Source organism: Rhinatrema bivittatum, chromosome 17, assembly GCF_901001135.1.
Source record: "Rhinatrema bivittatum chromosome 17, aRhiBiv1.1, whole genome shotgun sequence".
In the NCBI taxonomy this organism is placed as follows: Eukaryota; Metazoa; Chordata; class Amphibia; order Gymnophiona; family Rhinatrematidae; genus Rhinatrema; species Rhinatrema bivittatum.
Window position 1 is genome coordinate 10,569,257 of NC_042631.1, and position 22,351 is coordinate 10,591,607.

At 44.3% G+C, this 22,351-nt stretch overlaps 1 protein-coding gene across 9 annotated transcripts in view; it reads left to right on the forward strand.

Moving 5' to 3' along the window:
- The window catches only part of NAV2 (neuron navigator 2), a 457,796-nt gene that overhangs the window by 348,654 nt on the left and 86,791 nt on the right, over window positions 1-22,351 (forward strand). For all 9 annotated transcript variants that reach the window (XM_029583047.1, XM_029583042.1, XM_029583043.1 and 6 more), the window contains one exon: window positions 10,363-10,485. In XM_029583047.1, the coding sequence (XP_029438907.1) occupies window positions 10,363-10,485 (123 nt within the window). The remainder of the gene's footprint in view (window positions 1-10,362; window positions 10,486-22,351) is intronic.

The window sequence follows — 22,351 nt, forward strand, 5'->3', positions numbered from 1 at the left end:
TCTGTTTTAATTGTTGAAAAAAAAAAATCTTAAAAACAAATCGAAGGCAATATTGAGAAGGAAGCCATTGCTTCTTACGGTCCTGCAGTCTCTTCCTTCTCATCAACCGCTCTAAGATTTCAACAGCTCATTTCACTTCCAGTTAGAATGCAAGAAATCTAAACCGTGCAAAACGCTGAACAAAGTCCATGCTGGAAGGTGATCAGTCCTGTATGCATTTTTATTTTTGTAATCAAAAATATTTAGTTTTGCAAAAAAAACAATTTTGTAAGCCTGTAATAAAAGCGAATGAACAAATATACGGTGATACCTGTTTATTGCACTAACTTAAGACATTTCTTGAGTAGCTTTCGGGAATTAATACTCTCTTCATCAGGGAGTGGACTCGGGTGCATTCAACGGCAATCGGGCTACTTTTTGTAAGCCTGCGGGTCTGGAGCGTGAAACATTTTTGTGGTCTTACGTAAAGAAAAAAATGTTATAAACTGTTTTGTATGTACAAATTTGAAAGAATACGAAGTGGAGGAGTAACCTAGTGGTTAGAGCAGCAGACTGTGAACCAGGGAAGCCCGGGTTCCAATCCCACTGCCCCTCCTTGTGAGCTTGGGCAAGTCACTTTATCCTCTCTTGCCTCAGGTTCACAGTCCATATTAGGAAGGCATTTTATTACACCTCAGTTCAGTAACCAAAAGTTATTGTTACCGTACCTGTGCCTTAATTCTTATTTGATTACAGTCTACCTTGAGGTCATTTTTGGAAAAAAGGTGAATATCAAGTGCTTGAAAAGAAATTAATTTAAAATATGATAGTGCCTGTGTCTTGGATCAGGTGCTTCCTTCTCAGGTTCTAATTCTAGGTTTCCTAAAATTGTTGTCCCAATGTATTTGATTTATGCTCTTTTGAAGGATAGGGTGCACTCCATTTACTCTGGTTCACTCTTCCTGCACCATGGGTCAGCTCTTCACACCTGCGTTTCCTGCCTTCCTTGCATCACTGTGATGCCTGGCTGGGCTGCTAGTGAGAGTAAATCCGCCGCCATCCTGAACTGCCCACATTCACATGGTAGTAGGATTGGTGAAGTATGAGATGCTTTCAGAAACTTGAAATGCTGCAAAATATAAATGAAAACGGGGAGAAGAATTTTGATGGTAAACTGGGTTGTATTTTATTTTTTTTAGAGCCCCTTTGTGGTGTTCTTAAATACTTTTTTAAATGAAGAGCTGACACTTGTTTGTGACTAGTAGAGCCCCAGATGTGCAAACGGCAGCAGCACAAGATCTCAGGAGCAGCCCAGCAGGGTACAGCCCTCCTGTTGCGTCTCTTTGCACGTCCTCACGGCTGTGCACAACTGTAAACAAATGTCAGGGGGTTTCAGCCCTGACACTATTCCAGTAATGCCTCTTCTGAAATATATGCATTTTTATAAATCGTGTTAACCTGTTCCTAGTCCTGCTGATTTTAAATTTTGTTCTTACCAATTGTAAAGTAGCAAGGTCCAAGCCTAATTAGTTGTAAAATGATCTGTCTTCAGGATTTCCAGTTGATCTGAATATTTGCTCCCTTGAGCTTTTTATTACGAAAAAAAACCCCCATAATTTGAATGTTTTAATATTTCTGACAAGGTATTTCTCCCCACTGTTCCATCTAGACGAATGCACACTGCTTTATGTGTTTTCAGCCCTCTTCGTTTGAGAGCAGGACAAAAGAGTGAATATGGAAGAAGGCGAACTAGAATTTGGAAGACCTAAGAATGAACTTTCAAGTGCCCAATTTATAAAGGAGTGTGTCTTCAAATTTGGTGCTCGTTTTTCTTTTTTAAGTGCTTCTTGTGTCCTCTTGTGACGAGAATCCGGCTTTGGCTGTGGTTTTGATGGTTTGTGGGACGTTAGCTGTTCAGCAGTGGTCGTTGAAGTAAGGCCACACCTTGTGTAGGGGACAGTCCCAATGTCAGCTCGCTGGAGAGAGAGCCTGCAAAAGGAATCGTGCCAGAGAGGGCCATCTCTGAGCGAGCATGTCCTATATTTAACTGCAGGGAGGCGCAGAGTTGAGTCTTCTGTAACTGTCACTTCTTTAGCCTCTGTATATCAAAGCTTTTTAGCTCTGGTCCCACCTTGGTTTTATTTATTTAATATAGGGTTGCCAACTTTTCCATGGACCACGACTGGACACTTGGGGACTCAGGGTGGGGGAAAAGGAATCACAAGGAGGCGTGTTTGTTCCCCCTCATTTGCATTAATTTGCATACATTTCAGATCATTCACCTTGTTGTCAAGGTGTCAGATCTATTGTAACATGCATTGTTTGTCGGCTTGGCCCTCAGAAAGCCATGAATAAATTGAATTACTATTACAATATAGAGAACTTCCCAGACAGAAACAGGATGAACTGCCAGCAAACAATAACAACTTTACTCATAAAAAAGGCAAAACTGCAAATATTACACCAGACCCTAAAACACCAATACACTTCCTATTATGGAAAAAGAACAAACCAAGCTGCAGTAGATTCCTACACAGAAGCTACATGCTAGCATGCTTAGCCACCTCACCTCGGTCACACATGCAGAGTCAGACATTTGCCAAAAACAGAATAAAGAGACCATAGTATAAATAAAAACATATGACAAGAACTGAGCTGGAAACCACAACTTTACATGCAGTGCAATAATGGAAAAACAAAAACATCACAATTTCTCATAAAATAACTAATAAATCAAGAAATATAAAACATCAATTATAATAGTAAAACCATATTAATAAGTAGAGTAAATAATTCAAAAACATCTGATGAAACAGAACCTCTAATATTTAAAAGCTCATTTAAACCTTTTTATAAAATTTCCCAACCACCAATAAAATATTTAAAAACAGCAAACTAATCAAATAAGACCCAATAGTTAAGGATTTAAAAACCTCCAACTCTCTATACCTGGGAACTTTTGATTTTCAGTCACTCTGAGATTGTCATAGATTATTGGGGAAAGGAGGGGGAGGCGCGGGGGATGCCCAAACCTTCTTCTCTCATATAGATACAGGTTTATTCTCTCAAACACACACTCCCTTTCTGAATGGATGCACTGACACACAGGCTTGCTCTATCACAGTTGATCACCCTACCCCTCACAGGCTTCCTCTGTTCTTCTCTCAAACACACACCCTTACACAGGCTCCCTCTCTCTCTCTCTCTCTCACACACACACACACACCCTTACACAGGCTCCCTCTCTCTCTCTCTCTCTCTCACACACACACACACACCCTTACACAGGCTCCCTCTCTCTCTCTCTCTCACACACCCTCACATAGACTCCCTCTCTATATTGCACACACCCCTTCCCCCCTCAGATAGGCACCATCTCTTTCTGTCAGACACACACTCACACAGGCTCCTTCTCTCTTTAGCACATTCATACACCCCTGCACATAGGCTCTCTCTCTCTCACTCAGACACCCCTGCACATGGGTTCCCTCTCACACACAAACACACATCCTTACAAAATCCCTCACTCAGACACAAAGACTCTAAATCACACACACACACACACACATACACACTCCTGTGCCTGTCATTCTGCGCACACGCACACACACACACACTCACTCACAGGCCACATTGATGTCATCAGCTGCTTACAGCTCCCTCGACTGCGGTCCACTGGCACCTTCCTTGTCTTCAGCAGTGAGTGGGATGGGCTCGGCTCACGGCCCACTGGGGCCTCCTTCCACTTCGCGGCATTCTGCTAGTGGCACACCCGGGGTCTTCTCCATCTTCAACCGCGAATGGGATGGGCTCCGTTCGTGGCATACTGGGTCTGGCTCCATTTGTAGCCGCCAGGCAGCTTAAAATCCTGTCTGCCAGCTCAGGCTTCTCTCCTCTCTCTTTTGCAGCTGCACCAGCCGCCAAAAGCAAGCAAGCAGGCAGTTGATTGGTGCTACGCAGCGACCGCTGATTGTAGTCAGGGATAGACCACCCTTTGCCTGAATGGGTTTTACAGTGTTCGGTAACTATTTGTAACTGGACACTGTACAACAGGCTGCAAAACTGGGCAGTTTGGTCACCCTAATTTAAAATCATTTGTTAATCGCTTAACTGATAGAATTTTCCTAAGCGATGCACAACAAAATTCAAAAAACTAACACAATTTAGGAAAATATAAAATCAATTAACAGATCTCAACCACCCCCCCAAACCATATACTAAAAATATGATCATTACTGAAAGCACCACTCATCACCAGGTTTTTAAAGTTGAATCTTAAAAGGTCCCTTTCTTCCCTCAAATTTGATGGAAAACCATTGCACAAATGTATAACCGAGGAAGAGAAGGATGTAGTCTGTAAACGAGAATGATGGTAGACTTCAGCTACAGGAATTTGTAGATGTTTTCTTGGCTGACTGTAGATTGCTACTGGCCTCATACCACCTCAGACGGTTTCTCAGTTGCCTTAAGCCTGAATCTCTCAGGGCCTTAAATGCTATTGACGGGTTTTTAAATTTACGTCTCGTGCTCACAGGCAGCCAGTGAAGTCCTAAGAACAATGGACTTGCAGGTGTCAGTCTAGTACTGCTAGTGACGATATGAGCTGCCATTTTTTTCAATCAGTTGCACTTTATGAATCAGATTTACTGGAACTCCCCTCTCAATATATGAGAGCACCAACGCACAGACCACTGTTTAGGTCACCAACACATAGGCCATGTGACATGTTTGTTTCCCAAATAGGTCAAGTTTTCAGGGTAAGCAAAATATACTAATTAACTTAGTTATTAGACCAAACACATGAAAATATCTCCTTGTGGATATACTGAAAACAGACCTGTTTGGGAACTATGAGCAGTGAAGTTGAGTATCCTTGGTACGTGCATATGAACCAGATGGTAGGGGACATATTTTATTAAACAAAAAAAACTTTTATTGATTGCACAAATATATATACATTTTCTAGTAGCCACCATTAATGAAGCATTAGACTCATTCCAATTAAAGCAAAAAATCACATGCAGAGCTGCTATAACTGGCAGATTATGCCAGTTAAAACAATCTGGTTGGGCTTTATGTTCTCTTTCTGCTATCATGTTTTTATGCAGGGCATGTATATTCTGAAATAATTGAACTAAAACGTTGAACAACTGTTAACATTCAATATCCCAATATTTAATGCGTCGCAGTTAAAAAAAAATCAAATACACATCTGCTGGGAATGGCAGATTATAGACAGCACTGATATATTGTAAATTAATGTAATATAGAAAGTACCCAGTCACCGCCAACCTGCTTCATCAACCCAGCTTGTTTCTAGGAAGATGTAGCCTGGTGCTACCTGCCTGGCTACATCATGGCCTGCAGTGTTGCTAGCTTAAGGTACTTCTTGCAGATGTCGTCAATTTCTCCTCTTCCTCTTTGTGTTTCCGGCTGATGCTTGGGTCAGCTCGCAGCACACCTGAGTGGACACCGTCTCCATCACAATGTGCATCCTGGTAAAATGGAGGAAGCCCTTGGGGCCACAGAGGATTGGACAGCTCCTCACTAGTGTAGAGCATCAACCGACGGGCTATGTACCTCCTTGGCATGCAGTCTGTGAATCCGTTGTGCATACTTTTCAGTAAGTGCTTTGCAAAAACAGCAGGAGGAAGGTTGTTTCTTTTGTTACGTAGCCCTTTGTGTATATGAATATTCTTATGGGAAGGCTACCCCTGATGGCCATCCATGCAGTGCATCCGTGCTTGTTTGTCAGTCTCCTGGATACAATGTTCACACCACGGTGCAGGTGGCTTCTGGTAGGTTGCTCACGGGTTCCATAGTGTCGTGTAGGATGGATCCCAGCAGGATTTTCTTACAGTTCCTCCCTTGTCCCAAATCAGATTACAGCACACTCATTGAGCAGCTTTTAGGTATGTAACCCAATCAACTTGGAATTCTCTCTCTCTCTGGTCATCAGGAAAGAAACAAGCTATGTAAAATTCAGAAATTGTCTGAAAACACTTGTTTTTTCTCCCAATCATTTGATCTTTTATTATTCTTGTTTTATTGCCTGGTTTACATTGTTTTATTTGCGTAGGGTTTCAATTTGTTTAGGTTTTTTATCTTGGTTTTTACTATTATTTGTAATGTTTCAGTTGTGAATTTGTTTAATTTATTTGTTTATTTATTTATTTGTTGATTTTTATATACCGACAATTGTCAGAACATCATGTTGGTTTATATTGTAACAAAATAACAAGACACTGAAAACCACTTTGATGATTTGGATCAATTAGTGGTCATTCAAATTAAATAACTGAATAGTAATTATCAGCTTGTAGAAGGTGCTTGGCCTATGCATCTAATTAGACTCATTTTGGGTGGTGAGAAGTGATGCTATGATCCTCTTCATCCTCTCATCATCATTGTACATGTACAAGACCGTTTTTTAACAACTTAGAAAGTATTTGAATACTTCTCTTTTCTTAAAGCATAATTCTGTTATTACTCTGTAATTTTCTTTTAGAATGAATTGGTTTTAATTGCTTGAGAAGTTGAGCAGTTTAGGAATATATTTTGTCCTGTTTTCATTCAGTAAAATATACAATTTGGTTATTCATCTTATAAAAATATTCAAGCAATAAGGGCTCTTTGCGTTCCTGCTGTTCTATTTTTTTCTTGGATTTTCCTGTTTTGGGCTCGAAATCCGATTTCTCTTTGTAGGTTTTTGGCTAAAGAGGTGCACAGCCCTCGTTTTGTTCAGGAAATCTCTTTCAAAGAAGCTTCCCTCCGTGAGGTTCCAAGTATTTTACTGGCGTGTTTTTGTCTCTGTTTGCTTCAATGTACAAGCGGCCTAATTTTTCATGGATGCCTCGGGGTGGTCTGGCCTAGGGCAAAGGGAGTAAAGTTTATTCCCGTGAGATCCCACACGCCGATTGGCGAGGCCAGGCGCAACCAGATGTCTGAGAGATCAAACATTTGCATTGCATCTTGGGGAATAGAGAGGAAGGAAGGGCCGGTGAGAGATGAGGGGAACGTGGGTGTTTCAGCTTGTTTTGGTGTTCTCCTGCCGCCTTGTCTCATATTTACCCGACAACACGCAGACTTCAGTACATACAAACAGATGAAAGAGCTTTGCCAGCGACAGTGGCGGTAAGGGCAAGAGGACTCTGGAGATGACGACGCATCAGCAGTGACATGGGCAGGAGGTCACTGAGCAGGTTGCCCTTGTCTTCCAACAACCACTGTGTGTGTTTGTTTGTTTTTTTCCCCAAAATACAATATTGTATCAATAAACTGACGCTGTAAAGCGTGAGGCTTGTCTTGAGCTTCTGTTTTGGCTCTGTTGAAATGTAGCTATCGTGTTCTTTCCATCTAACGCAGCGAGTTGGGCGTGCCTCCGTTGATGGAAAAAGTGTGAATTACCGGTTTGTAAACTAAAAAAAAAGTGCAGTTATAACTGCAACGTGCCTCCTGCCTCCCCCCTCCGCAACTATTACCAATCAGTAAGCTAAAAATTTCAAAACGAGCCTTCAGCAAGCAGCCCAGAGATGCTTCGGACCCAAAATGGAATGAAATTTAGCAAATGAGTTTGTGTGTTCCCAAATGGGGGGAGGGCATGGCCTTTGGGATCCTGGTAGCAGAGGAGCCCACCTGTGACCCAAAGGGCTTGCTGAGCCACTCTCTATGCCCAGAGGGGGCCAAGTTTGAAAAGTCGAACCCGGAAGAGGAGCTAGGGAGGAGGGAAGGCTGTTCAGGTAAAGCGCCCATGAAATGTAAACTCTGCTTAACCTAACCCCGTGGCGTGAGGGAACTGCCAGGATGTGCAGTGTGTTCAGGTTGCACTAGGGCTTTTGTTTACAGTGTGTGCTTGCTGTACATATTTGGGGGCAATATTCAGCCTCTGAGTGGATCGGCTAATTAGACAGGTAAACGTATCCGGCTATCTAGCAGCGTGGTCGCGCTGAATATACAGGTCAGCAGCATGACCAGAGTTAGCTGCATAAGTCAATCTGCTAACTCTGCTCCTCCCCGGAAGGCCCCCGACTTATGCGGACAAATTCTAGTCAGATATCTAGTTATTCGGCTAGAATTTAGCTGGATTAGTCTCTCAGTATGCCAGTTGGTAACCTACGTTTGAAGCTGCTTCTTGTTGACGGTGGATACTGCGGGACCCGGGAGAACAGTAGACGCCTGGCCATAACTCAGCCCGCTGCAGATCTGAATTCCCAGTCTCTTTCTCAGTCTCCTGACCATTGTACATTGAAAGAGTGGAACTTTTCAGGCAGAGTGGAGAGGAGGTTGTGCAGTAAATGCACTCTATGTCAAGGCTCTCCTGCTGTGCCCTAAGATTTCTGATTCTGAACAGAGCAGTGCGGTTTCGTCTCTCATGCTGGGCGGTGGGGAAGGGCGCACACTTTGGAACACTTCAGACTCTTTCTTTTGCCATAAAAAATTGAAAATCAGAATTTGAATGTTGAAGTTTTGCTTTGTTCAAACAAAAGAGTGAATTGTGTTCTGTTGACGGCACTGTATCGCTGTTTCAAATGCCAGCTTTGCCAAGAAAGCAACGAGATGTATCCATGCCGCCGCCCTTGGAAAAAGTGTTCCAGTACCAACGTGAAACATTGGCACATTCAAAGCCGAGTGCCGTCATAGGTCTCTGTGCTCTCGAGGACCCTGTCAGGTGGGAATATACTTACGGAGGACGGCGCTGAAACGGATTTCACAGAGTAACTGAGGGCTTGCCCAGCTAGATCGACCCTCTTTGAAATGCTCAAAGCAAAAAGACTCGGGAGACAACCCAAAAAAAAAGACTTCTGTGTGCTGTCTCATCCTCTCCACCCTGCACAAGTTACCTCTATAACCAGGTCTCAAGTGGCATGAATAGATACGCTGACCCGATAAACGTATGTCTGTAGTTAAAAAATAAAATAAAATGTATTAAAAAGAAAAACAATGGGACTCGTACTGAGCATCTAAATTTATTTCACGGCAAAACTGGCATTCTAGAAGGCAGGGCTAGGTCATGGGAGACCAACGTGGCACAAACGTTTCATTTTCTATGCACAGGTTGGCACCATCTTTCCAGGTGGTGGAAATCTATGCCTTTCTTTCTTTTGAGCCTCCCAAACTCTCGCGCTCCCACCCACCCAATCTCCACTGAAACACGTGCCTCGATCGCCACAGAAAGAAAATGTCTTCCCTCCTAGCCCTGAAATGGCCAACAGGGTCCCTCTCCTCAGACCCCGCCCCTCCAGAATCCGTAGCTCTGGCCGCAGAGGCGCAGGACTCCCTCCTCCTGTTGGCATCGCTATTGAATGGTGCTGCATGGGCTGAGGCAGCGGGAGGTGGTGCCAGCGGGTGGGGCTTTCCGGTGAAAATAAAAGTACTGATCCTGGGTGCGGAATGGCGGGGATGACCTGCTGGTCGTTTTCTGGCTAGTGAGGAGGGGGAGCTGTCGGGGAAGACATCTCGCTAGAGATCAGGTGGATGGGGAGGGTTCTTTGGATCAAACTGTCTACCTATCTAATTTGAAAAGTTAGGTGGGTAGATCCTTGAGGAGGATATATTTTTGTTAAAGCCTCTGAGCAGCCTGCTGTATAGGTTAATTTTAGGCTGATTTTCAGCCTAGCTGTACCGATTGGGGTGACGATTATCCCGAGGCTTAGCTGGCTAGCAGTAGTCTGATATCTTTGCTGCTCAGCGAATGCACGTTTCTGATTTCTTATTGCTCTTCCCACGACTTTCTTTTAGCAACAAGTCCTGCAGTACAGCGAACTCTGGAATGTAGGCTTTGAATTTGTCAATATTTAACGTGCTTGCCTTTCTGCTGATGCTTGAGATTCAGAAGGCCCAGGGGAGGGGAGGGGAGGCTGGTTTAGTGGTTACACAGATGGGAACCCAGCCACTGGTGCTTAAGTCAAGGCTGAGCCTTCGTCTGTCCCTGAGCGATGTGCGTCTGTCTCCCCCGTGCTTCCATCTCTCCAGCCACGGGTGGATAATAATGAGTCCTTGCATTTTGAAGCTTCCTTTGCAGGTCGAAACTAGTGAGCGGGTTTACCTGCCCCGGCTGAACTTGAATGGAGGAAGGGCTGGAATGAGATAATGCATGGCAATTTTAATCCCATAAAAACCGATGCAAGGGATGAAAATGTTCTTAATGCTACAAAAAAATATATATTTGAATTTTCATGCTGTGTGGTAATGGTTTTATTCCACCTTTTCTTTTCTTTTTTCCTCTCTGCGCGCACACGCTTGCGTGATTATATCATCTTGTTTTACATTTTTTTTCCTTCTGTTTATGTACGGCCTGCAGACGTGAATGTTTGTGTAAGTCCTGTGCGTATATTTGCACTGCAGAGAGTCAATGCTTTTCTCTCTCCCTGCTTTCTTGAAAAGGTACATGACTGATGGAGGGCTGGGCCTTTACACCCGAAGACTGAATCGACTCCCCGACGGGATGGCAGCGGTGCGGGAGACCTTGCAGCGCAATACCTCGCTGGGGCTAGGAGACGCTGACAGGTGGGCCAGCAGCGAGTGCCGTGCGTGCGTGCGTTGTTGTTGTTGTTGAGTTTGCGACAGTGGGTGGTGGTGGTGGTTTTATGCCTTCTGAAAGGGAAGGCGTTCTGAGCAGGCTGGGACGCCGCTGGCCACTATGTGGGTCACACAGAAAGCCTGGGGAAGGATGAACGCTTGTGGCAAACGAGCCTCCGGCCGTGCGGGCCTGCTTGCCACAGTGACTCTAGAGATGAAAGCCCCCTGCCTTTATTACGCCTCAGGTAATCCCTCTTCACATTTAGATGAGAGAGCACGGTTCGGCCCCTGTGTAATCGGATGTATGCACTGATTTGTTTTTTTTTGTTCTGCAGTAATTATTGATTGCAACAGATTATTTAAATGTATGAAACACTCCCTGTTGGAAATGACAGTGATTTATAAGAAGAATAGTTCTTCCTATAGGGCAATAGGTAAAGCCCATATTGAACGCATGGTAACAGATAAGGGAATGAGTTTCATACCTGGGCACCCTCTCCCACTTTTTCTGTCTTTAATCTTTTCTGCCCCAGTAGTTTCTTCTTTCTCCTCTGTCCAGTTCAGTTGGCACCAGTGCTGGGGTCCCTGATCCCAGGAATCTCCATTCACAACTGCCCAGAGGTTTTTTCCCCCCCAACCCTCCCACAGTTATGAGGCTGGGAGCCATGCACCCACAGCTCCCCGTGACGTGCGGCGTAAGTCTGGCCCTGGGAGCCACGCAGCCACAGCTCCCCGTGACGTGCGGCATAAGTCTGGCCCTGGGAGCCACGCAGCCACAGCTCCCCGTGACGTGCGGCGTAAGTCTGGCCCTGGGAGCCACGCAGCCACAGCTCCCCGTGACGTGCGGCGTAAGTCTGGCCCTGGGAGCCACGCAGCCACAGCTCCCCGTGACGTGCGGCATAAGTCTGGCCCTGGGAGCCACGCACCCACAGCTCCCCGTGACGTGCGACGTAAGTCTGGCCCTGGGAGCCACGCACCCACTGCTCCCCGTGACGTGTGGCGTAAATCTGGCCCTGGAGCCACGCACCCACAGCTCCCCGTGACGTGTGGCGTAAATTTGGCCCTGGGAGCCACACACCCACAGCTCCCCGTGACGTGTGGCGTAAATTTGGCCCTGGGAGCCATGCACCCACAGCTCCCCGTGACGTGTGGCGTAAATTTGGCCCTGGGAGCCACGCACCCACAGCTCCCCGTGACGAGCGGTGTAAATCTGACCCTGGGAGCCACGCACCCACAGCTCCCCGTGACGTGTGGCGTAAATCTGGCCCTGGAGCCACGCACCCACAGCTCCCCGTGACGTGCGGCATAAATCTGGCCCTGGGAGCCACGCAGCCACAGCTCCCCGTGACGTGCGGCGTAAGTCTGGCGATCAGGTGTCACTGTTACTGATGACCATGACTTCCAGGTGCTGTGAACCCAGCCTCCGCCGCATCACCAGTCCCAGCTGACCCTGGGGTGAGGAAGACCCATTATGGGAATTAAACTGGGGGAGCTTCTGTGTGAAGTTGCACAGTACTTGTCACTGATCCGCTGGGTCAGCCTACCTTTTTGTTTCTGATACGATGATAGAGGCCCCCATGGGTCTTTGCGACTGGTAGCAGCTAGTGCAGATGCCAGGGTTAGGGACCCAAGGGGAAGTGGCTACAGGAAATAAACGAGAATTGCAACACAACAAAGAATTCCAAAAACAAGAGCCACCCTATCTAATGACCCAGTACACATTTACACATCCCCATTCTGAAATACTGTAAACAGAGACACTGTTATGCTGCACTAAGCCAGGAAAGTCCAGTCCAGGTCAGGCTTTGTTGGAAAAAAAATAAAATTCCAAGTATAGGTTTCGGGAGGGGAGTGCATTCTATGACCTTGAAGCAGAAGGGGTCTGGCATCGCCCAAGCTCGCCTCTTTTCTAACTGAGTTTAGTACAGGCAGATTTTATTAGAAAACCTATCTGCCTGTGGGTGGTCAAGTTTCCAACAGCTGTCTATTGTTAGAAACTGCATTTCTGGGCCTCGATCACGTATGCTTTTTCCACTCGGCACAAAATAGGAGAAAATGTTTATTTAAACGTCTTGTAATTCATAATAGTTACTAATAGGATCATCCTAATCCACTTTTACAGTCCAAGGTGACAACCTAAGTGAAAGGTCTTATGAAGCCTGGTATGATTAATGGATCACATAGAGTATCTTGAATAAATGATTTTGCAATATTTCAGCACATGTATGTACTGGCTGTAATTGTAGATATAATATAATGCTGTATGCACCATGGAAAAATGATCTATAAAAGATTTTTTTTATTCTCTCTGAAGTGCTCTTAGAAACTCATCCATTCTTGCTTAACGAGTCTCTAATCCCGTGTTGGATCTTATTAGAGAAATGCTATCTTATGACCTTTTCCTTCATAGAGGGTCAGGGACCAAACAGTCATAGTGTAATCAGGATATATATTTAAGCACTGCTTTATTACACTTCTAATCGCAGTACTGCATATTGGTTGGCAATGTATGAAAGGGAAGATCTTGCACGTGGCAAGCTTTTGGAAAACTATGTAACATAGTGAATGATGACAAATGGTCCATCTAGTCTGCCTAGCAAGACTTTTTTTTTTTTTTAGGGTAGTAGCAACTGCCGCTCCATGCAGGCTGCCCCCAGGGTAGTAGCAACCGCCACTCCGTGCTGGCTACCCCCAAGCGTACAATAAATGGCAGAAACATAACCCAAAGTTTTATTTTTGTGCATAAAATATACGCGTAGGTTTTTAAAATAAGCAGCAAAAGTGCATGCATTTAATGCATTGCATGCATTCATGTTTAAGCGTGCGCATGTGGCCGGATGGAGAGACGCGTATTTTGTGACACATGTGGGTTATAAAATTCACTGTCGTAGATCTGTGCACAGCCCTAGACAAAGACATATGCTTCCGCTCCGAGGTGTTTGCAAGTTACCCTTCCTGTTACTCTGTTTCTCTCCCTGACGAGTTACGGTAAATACTTCTCAGTATCCCTTTAGCTAAAGCTGTCACCATCTAATATTGGAAAAGTGAAAAAAGGAAAAAAAAAAAAAAAAAAGACCTGGAATTGGAAATATACCGAAGTGTGACCATGGAGCTTGGCCATTCTGTGAGCTTTTTCCAGTAGTCAGTGGTGTCTCAGGAAGGCCCCTTTTGTGTTACCTTTTCATGGAATCGGTCCTTGTGCCACTGCACTAAATCAGCAGTCACTGAGGGCCCAGTTTAATGTATCCAGCCAGCGTAGTAAGCCAGAATAAGTGCCCTCCCGGGTTTTCATCGCTGACTTAGATGTGGTATGTTATTGTTTTCTGTTGCTCTCAGCTAATAGTGCTGCTGCTACTACACCTCCTTATCATTTTGGCAGCGGTGCCAGACATATTCAGCTCTCCTCAGGTAGACATAAGACTGTCCCTTTCTCAATAAAGAAAGACACAAAACAGGTTTCTGAAAGTGTATTTATTGCAGTGGATGTAACTGAAATTGAGAAGGGTCGATTCCACCGCAGAGCCAGCTTGCCCTGAGGTATCCAAGCTCTGTTCTTTCTCCGTCGGTAATCATGCTTTCCCTTGGCTGTGTGAGCGTATAAAGGAGAGAATGCAGCTTGCTTTCCTTTCAGCCGGGGTAGCTGTGGAGCAACTCTGGTTAATTACAGGCAGACTGAGTATTGTGCTGAGCAGACCTGAAATGAAGGTCACCAAATGGACACCTGAAAAGCTGGCTTCCAGCCTCGATCTGACCGCACAGCGCCTGAAAAATATGCATGTTTTTTTTTTTGTAGTGTTATACAGCGATGGGTAAAATGTGCTGATAGTAATTTTAGGCAGGCCCCTTTTATGGGTTGTGGATAATATTTACACTAAAACCAGGTGTGAAAGTCAAAGAAAAACCATTGTGAACAGAGAAGGGAGCGCGTATGTGATATTAGCACTCTTGTAACATGCGTCGGGTGTAGGCTTGGCCTGCAAAAAAAAGACGTGAAACTAAAAGAAATGAGCTTAATTTCAAAGAACGTACAGAAATACCAATGCTATTGATAAAAAGGGCAAAGCTTAAAGCACCCCAAAGGTGTCCAAATAATTTATTAAACCTGGTTTGCTTGCATGCATTGTTTCATGAATTGTTAATGGCTACTGTAGAGATTTTTGTACATTAATTAATTATTTTAGCCGCAAACAAAGGCCTTACAGAGTACATTTCCTCCCTGCAGCCCTTCTGGAGATCTGAACTATGCACTTAATTTATTGGTGGACTGGAAGGTTAATGGTAAAGATCACAGAGCACAGCTGAGCGTTACCCGCCAGCTTCGGATTCCTCAGGTCAGGCTGCAATCTTGGCCTCTCTGGCTCTTGCGTAATACTCTGGTGATCTGGGATAAAAACTGGCTCTGGTTTCATGAATTCAATGTAAATTCCTAAAACTTTTCAGTTGCTTATGTTGTTTATGTGTCTGATCTAATTTAATTTTAATTACATCACATATACAAAACAATTCTAGCATTTGGTGGGGAAGAGAGATCGAATCTTTTGGGGGTTTTTTTTTGTTTTTAGAAGCATGCAATAGTTTTTTCACCGCAAGTATTTTCACTCATTTAAAAATGACAAAGCTTTCCGCCCCATCAAGAAAGACAAAATTGAATTTAAATTTTAAAGTAACAGAAATTTTTTTTATTTTATTTTTTTTTAGGTAAGCTAGCCGTTAAAATAATTAAGCCAGCAGTTGTTAAACTGGCTGAAAAAAAATATTTATTGGACAAGGCCCCTAGTTTTCCCTCATCCTTGCATTTCTGCTGATAGAAACTCACATGAGAGGGCCATGTACTGAAAAATCTAAGACATTTCCTGGCACCCATATTTAAACCGAATCCTTAAAAGAACTATTCTTTAAATTATACTTTCTTGAAATTAATTTTAAAAAAAAGAAGCTAAGAATAGGTTAAATTACTTAACAGGGTGACGGAACCGAGGGTCTCTCTCAAAATGTAGTAGTGCTTTAAGATCCCCCTGTTTTTTCTTTCTTTCTTGGCTAGTATTAGTGTTTAAAGTTTTAGAAATCTTCCCGTACCCGTTCATTTTCAGCATTGTGAGTCTGAATAAGAAGACGCACTGCTGGACGGACCTCGTCAGCGCAACGTGCAGGCGCGGCGCAGGGATAGGTGTAATAAGGGCTGAATGTAATGGGAGCAGCTGAAAAGTGGGCTCCAGGAAGGATCGGCTGCTTCACCTTTAAACAGTTAAGAGCTGGCCTAAAGGTTGCATCTGTCTCTGCAGCTGGTCTGGAATGCATCTGGAAATGCATAGCAAACTTTACCAGGAAGACGAAGGGCGTGTGCGAATCGTCGAGGAGGCAGAGAGCGCGTGTACTGTCCTGCTTGCAGACATCTCGCCTTAGGAGGGTGCAGGGGCCCAGGCCCAATCGACCGCGGCGGGCCCCTGGAATGCTGAAACCGGTGCTGGAGGATAGGGTCTACCATGCTGGTGTGGTGGTCCCCCCAAAGCGCAAGGACCCAGGGCGGTCAACCCTTTTTCAACTCTCTCCCCCCCCCCCTCCCCACTCCCAAAGGGAGCCCTGGCAGGACCTGAGAGATAAAGCTAAGGTGAAGCCAGAAGGAGGAAGAGGCTTTCTCATTAAAGAGGGAAGGACACACACGGAGCAATCTTCTGGTCTTAACAGGGCTCAGAATGTGTCTGAGCTGGATTTCCCTTTTGACGGAGTAGGCACGTGGTTAGAGGTTCCTTCTATCTGGCGGGTATTATGTGCCTTTAAGGGGTGGTCTAAGGGCAGAAAGGGTCAGAGGGCGGAAGAGGAGCAGCTGTCCATTAGTTGCATCACAGTTTCCAAGGAAGACCTTCCGCTCAGAGCTTCACAGGGCTCTCCCCACCAGCATCCTTTGTCTAAGGGTGTGCAAGAGCTAACTCCAGCTCCTCAGTGGGTATATGGCTATTGTACACTTTTAGGGTGGAAAAAGGTTTCTAAGAGTGAAGTAGTTGGTCCCAACATCTAACAATGAAATTGAATTGCTTTACCGCGCCATGAACTCTGTCCTCCTTCAGTAGACAAATTACCTTCCTCCTCTCATCCAAGAGCTTCTCTCATTGGTCTGTTGGGCAGGTCAGAGAGAAGCAGTTACTGAAGAAGGAAGAATACAAATTAATTTTCATTATTTTGTTTTACTCATTAAAGATTTTTTTTCAATAAACGTTTCGCACCGCCGAGTTATGCAAGAGTTTCAGGAAGCATATGTTTATAGCCTTTAGACAGTGACATACGGCTCCTTGGAGACATTTTAAAAAACAAAACAGATATTTTATCAACACCTGAGATGGCATTGAGAAAAGTTATGGAACAAGATAAGAAACAGGGGCAAATGGATACTTATATCAAGATCAAAACCAGTTAGTGGCATGGACTGAGCAAGACCAAAGAGAGATGAGAGGGAGCCAATCATGAATTGTAAGATAGAGGACCTTTATCACAAGCTGCTGGTTGATGGAGATCAACCTTTAATGGCTCACAGTTACTTAGCAGGGAGCGTAAAAGAGAGAGCATGCAGCCGAACAGAAAATGCATTCTCTCCTTTCTCTCGCATACTTCTGCAAACAATCATTCTGCTTTTATTCCAGTGAATTATTTTCCTTGTAATGTGCCTGCATCATCTTGTTGGATGTAGTTCAAACTAGGTAACATGGGGCGGGGGGGTGGAGAATTATTTTCCGTCTTGCTTCAGTTTCATTGTTCTAAAGTGTCCCCTTATTTAATTATTTTGGCACAGAGCCGAGTGTACCTCGCATTCATAATAGTGCAGACAGCTTTGGAGTGTGTGATCTCTGGGGAGGACGTCGTTTCCATGTCTGTTTCTATTAGTGACCTAATCCCCGTCTCACTGCTATTTTACTTCTCGAATCCATGAGCCATGGTACTGCACCGTATGTTATGTTTGACATGGAAAGGATGAGTGAGGATTGGTTTTAATGGGCAGAAAATGTGTTACATCTGTTACTGATATGAAAACCCTACGGAAAGCGCTTCTGGAATTCTTTTATGTCGTAGCCTTCGTTTTCTGGGCTTTCCTCTCCTACTGAGACTGTAGTATGGATGTGCATGAAAATCTGGCAGGCCCACTTCCTGTTCCCCCCCCCCCCCCCACACACACACACACTTCTCATTTTTTCTTTCATTCTGTACCTTCCTGTTAAAAGCAGTGGTAGCGTACATTGAAAACCAAAAGTACGTTCATCCTGTGGTTAGACTTTGATTTGTGCACCTTGGTGAGCAAGCTGGACGGAAAAATGAGACGAAGGAATGGCTTAGTGTCTTAGACCAGATATAGAGGGCAATTTTCAAACTGCCTCAGATACTGTTTTACCTGCAGTCAAAGGAAAAGTATGCGCATAATTTATCTTTAAAAATTGCCCAAGGAAAAAAATACTTGCAGAGATTTCCACCTGCTTTCTCTGAGGATACCTCAACATATGGTCATCCCCCCCCCCCCCCCCCCAAGAAATAAAAACCTAACCCTGGCCTGGGAGCACTCCCACTGCAATGTGCGTAAAGTACAGACCTAGTGGAGCTATGGGTGTAGATTTACCTGTGTGTAGGACGGGCGGTTCTCAGCTGGCCGACTGACACGTGTAAAACGCGTCATACCTGCGGGAAGCCCGTTGAAACTTGCCGTTATCGTAAGATACCAAAGTGAATCTAAAAGTGACACAGCAGCCATTGCCAGGCATTACTGTAGGTTTGGATACATGAATCCCAGCCGTTATGGATTTAAAAATGAAATTCTGAAGAGGGAAGGGTGCGTGTCATGTAAAAGATTTATGCTTGGAGCCTCCTCAGGTGTATGCTTACGATGTGCGGGTGGGTTGGTTGGTTGTGTAGCCTCATGGTTGGAGCACAAACTGGTCTTGAGCCCTAGTGTTGACGCTGTGCTTCTTCCATATGTTTTTAGTGCTTCTCCCGTGCTTTCCCAAACCCATCCCGTCTCTACCCATAAGCCTGGCTGGGGCTTTCTCGTTTTCATCTTGCTTCCGGCTGCATATTTTGTTACTTTGTTTGATAGGCATCTTTTTATTTTGCTCATCCCTTTTACCCTTTCTGTCTGTCTTTGTGTAATGTGTTCAGTGCCCTGTTGTGTAATATCACTTATTTTTACTTAGTTGAGGTTGTTTTAGGTGTGAGCATGTTGAGAAAAATGCACTGTAATGCATGCTTGTGTCAGAAATGAAGGTAAGAACATAAGAAAATGCCATACTGGGTCAGACCAAGGGTCCATCAAGCCCAGCATCCTGTTTCCAACAGTGGCCAATCCAGGCCATAAGAACCTGGCAAGTACCCAAAAACTAAGTCTATTCCATGTAACCATGTTACCAACACATTTTCCTTCCTTCAGTCACAACAGAACGAACGAGGCAAGGTGGGAACGGCTTTGCTCATTGCATGGCAAATGAAGTCATTTGAACGTATAACAGATACAATACCACCCTGTTTTCACCTTTAATATCAGTAATGTCAACGTTATCTCAAGGTTGACTCACTTTGCTGCCTCCCTCTCACACCCCCAGGTTTGGATTTAGAAATTTCTAGCTAATGCTTCATAACAAGAATACAGGAATGCACATAGATTTTCTTTTTAGACTCTTCGACCTTATGACACACAAATCCTTTTCCTCTTTGGCTGCATGTAGGGGCACATTTGCCGACAGTGGCCAATCATTAGAAAGTACCTGGCAGGTCCCAAAGATTAGATCTGTTTCCTCGTTGCTCACTCCCAGAGATAAGCAGTGGCTTCCAAGAGTCCATCTGGCTCATAATTCTTTATGGACGTTTCCTCTAGGACCCTGTCCAAACCCCTTTTAAACCCCGCTCTGTTCTAGATGCCTTGACCACATCCTCCAGCAACAAATTCTATGGCTTGATTGTTTGTTGACTGAAAAAAAAAAAGCCCCAAAAAAACTTTCTCCAATTTGTTTTAAATCTGCTACCTATTACTCAGGTGAAGCGTCCCCTAGACTTAGCACTATTCGAAATGGTTAAATAACCGTTCCCTATTTATGTGCTCTACCCCACTCATGTTTTTATAAACCTCTATCTTAGCCCCTCGTAGTAGCCTCTTCTCCTAGCTGAAGAGTCCTAACCTATTAGGCCTTTCTCCATCCCCCTTATTATTTTTGTTGCATTTCTCTGCACCTTTTCTAGTTCCATTATATCTTTTTTTTTTTTGAGATGGGGGTGGCCAGAAGTGCCACAGTACTTAAGGTGCAGTCGCAGCATAAATAGTCACAGAGCTTTTATAATAATCTCTGTTTTATTTTCCATTGCTTTCCCTATCGGTCCTAACATGATATTTGCCAGAGAAGGTATTTAATATTTAATTGCTCTGCACTATATATTTTTTTCCTTTTGATTTAAGAAATATAAGTAAGTTATGAACTTCAGTTCAGTACTTTCCGTATGATATTTCCTGACTCTGAATGTGCATATTTTAAGGACTATACTATTCACTGTGTTTATTGTACTAGAGGGGGCTGTTTGAATATGTGATGTACAGCTTGGGAACCAGAGGAAAGTGCTACCTTTAATCAGTCTTGCAGGAATCATAATGGCCTTAAGGTTCTTGTCATCCTCATGTCGCTGTCGCTAGTCAGCGACCAGGTGAGTGGCAGAATGCCGGGGGTCCCGCGGAACCTGACCGGGGCCATGATGTGAACGCTTCGGCTATTGCCAACCCACCCCCCCCCCTCCTGGAAAATAGACCAAGACCCACCGACTTATTTCACGAAGGCCATCGTTTTAAGTCCCTGCTGATGTGGGCCGGTTTCGAGCTGATGACCTTGATGGCGAAAAGTCTCTGCAAGGCTGTGATCGGGTCCCTTTCGCCACCTTGTGCCCCGCATTGTCTTCGGGTGCTGTCGTCAATATAGCACCAAGACGGCGCAAACTAGAAATCTGCCGCTATCCTGAGTCAACGGGGACTTTAAGCTTCGACAGTCTGTAGGGTATTGTAACGTACCACAGTAACACGCTGTGCATGCTGTGACAAATCACAGTGAATTCGTGGATTGAAAGAGTGCGTAGCAATCTGCTCTACTCTAAAATGAATAAATAGATATCAGCAAGAGAGAGAGAGAGAGAAAGTTCTTTCCATAATCCAAACATTTCTGTTGAGGCAAGATTTCATAGATGGCATGTCATACAAAAACAATTCGAATAAACAGTTAACAAAGTCAACAGTACAATCCAAGGCTTGGAAATGTCTCTGCAAACCAGGATCACAATCCCTAAAACCCCACCCATTCTGCAGTACCCAACTTGTGGTTAGGAGGTTTGTAGCGTGTTATGTCAGCCCATCTCAAACTTTAACATTACAGAAAACCTCACAAAGAATCAACAGTAGAGGAGAGATTATTACTGCCCCAGCAGTGTGTTGGAAAATATGAATGTATATTGGACTGAGATTAGCCTTTAACATTTGGCTGGATGATTTTTTTTTTTCTTTTACATTAATGTTTTTAAACCACACAAGCATGCTGTTTCTGTATTGTACGGTAAAACTGGCTCCAGGCCTCTGATCCAACCATAATTTGAGGCCTGCACTTTAATTATTGGTTGGAATTTAAGTCAACCCAACAACTGCATAAGAGGCAGTTTTATTGCATTGTCTGTATCTTGCCTTTACATTGCTAAGGATCATTGCTATTAGCTTGTGGTGAAGGCACTGGCAAGCATTTTCATTCATGCGGGACGACCGCCAGCTTTGGGTGCCACTCCTAATTTTGACATGATTCCTAGAAGCTGCTCCCATTTGAAAGGAGTCTAACAAAAAGAAAGTGCTTGTCCATATGTCACAGTAAATAGTAATACAACTGCAAAAAAGATGTGCGTCGTTGTTGTTGAGTCATGAAGTTTGGCTGTTGTGATCTCACGTGCGTAGGATGTCATTTTGCACCGTTAGTATTACTAGGAGCAATGTCTCTTTTAATAACAAAGGCGGTGCAGAAGGCGAAATGGTGAATAGTACGTGCGACTTATCTTCGCCGTCCACTGTTGGAATTGAAGGCTCACGCACAGCAACAGCACAGCGTGCTTTCCGCACAAGCCCTGACCTGTTCTTTACGGAAAAAAAACCGAGTGTCGAGCTGTGAATGTCGAGTTGCATGCTTTTAAAGGCCATTGTCTGTAACCATGCCGCAAAACCACCTTCAAACTGGGTTTTTGTTCATTTTCCACTAGGAATGAACCATGGAGCCTTGAACTCACAACCCTGCTTGTGGTTTTGTGGAAATGCTGTTTATTTCTCTTCTCTTGCGTTCTCCCCAGTGACCGCCGTGAAACGGTATTGCTTTCTACTGATGGGTGGAACCGCTCGCTCCATGGCAGGGCTTCCAGAGAATAGGGCGTCTGATAACGTGACGCCTTAACTCTCTCTCCGTGCAACAAGAGGCGCCTTGTTGACACACTTAAGGAAGTTTATAGGTTTGGCTTGGCCATCCTTGGCAATATTTCTTTCTAGCTGGGTTTCAAATAAGGCCAAGTAAATGGGCCTTTCTCCAGGCTGTTCAAACACTATTTACTACTGAGAAGTAGAGGCTTGCTTCATGTACAAGTGGAGAAATATATCTGACACATTTTAATTGTAATTCCCTGTCTCCTTCCAGTTTTGCTCTCTTTCTTTCACAGCTGTTTACAAAATCTGATTTAGAAAACAAGAAGGCCCTTCTCGGGTGATATTTATAATAAAATCAGGTGTGCTTTCCCTTCCGGCTCTTGGGCGATATTCATTCCGTTTTAAAATTTGTGGCAGATGATTAAAAATGGAACATGGTTGCCACGTGAGGGCCAC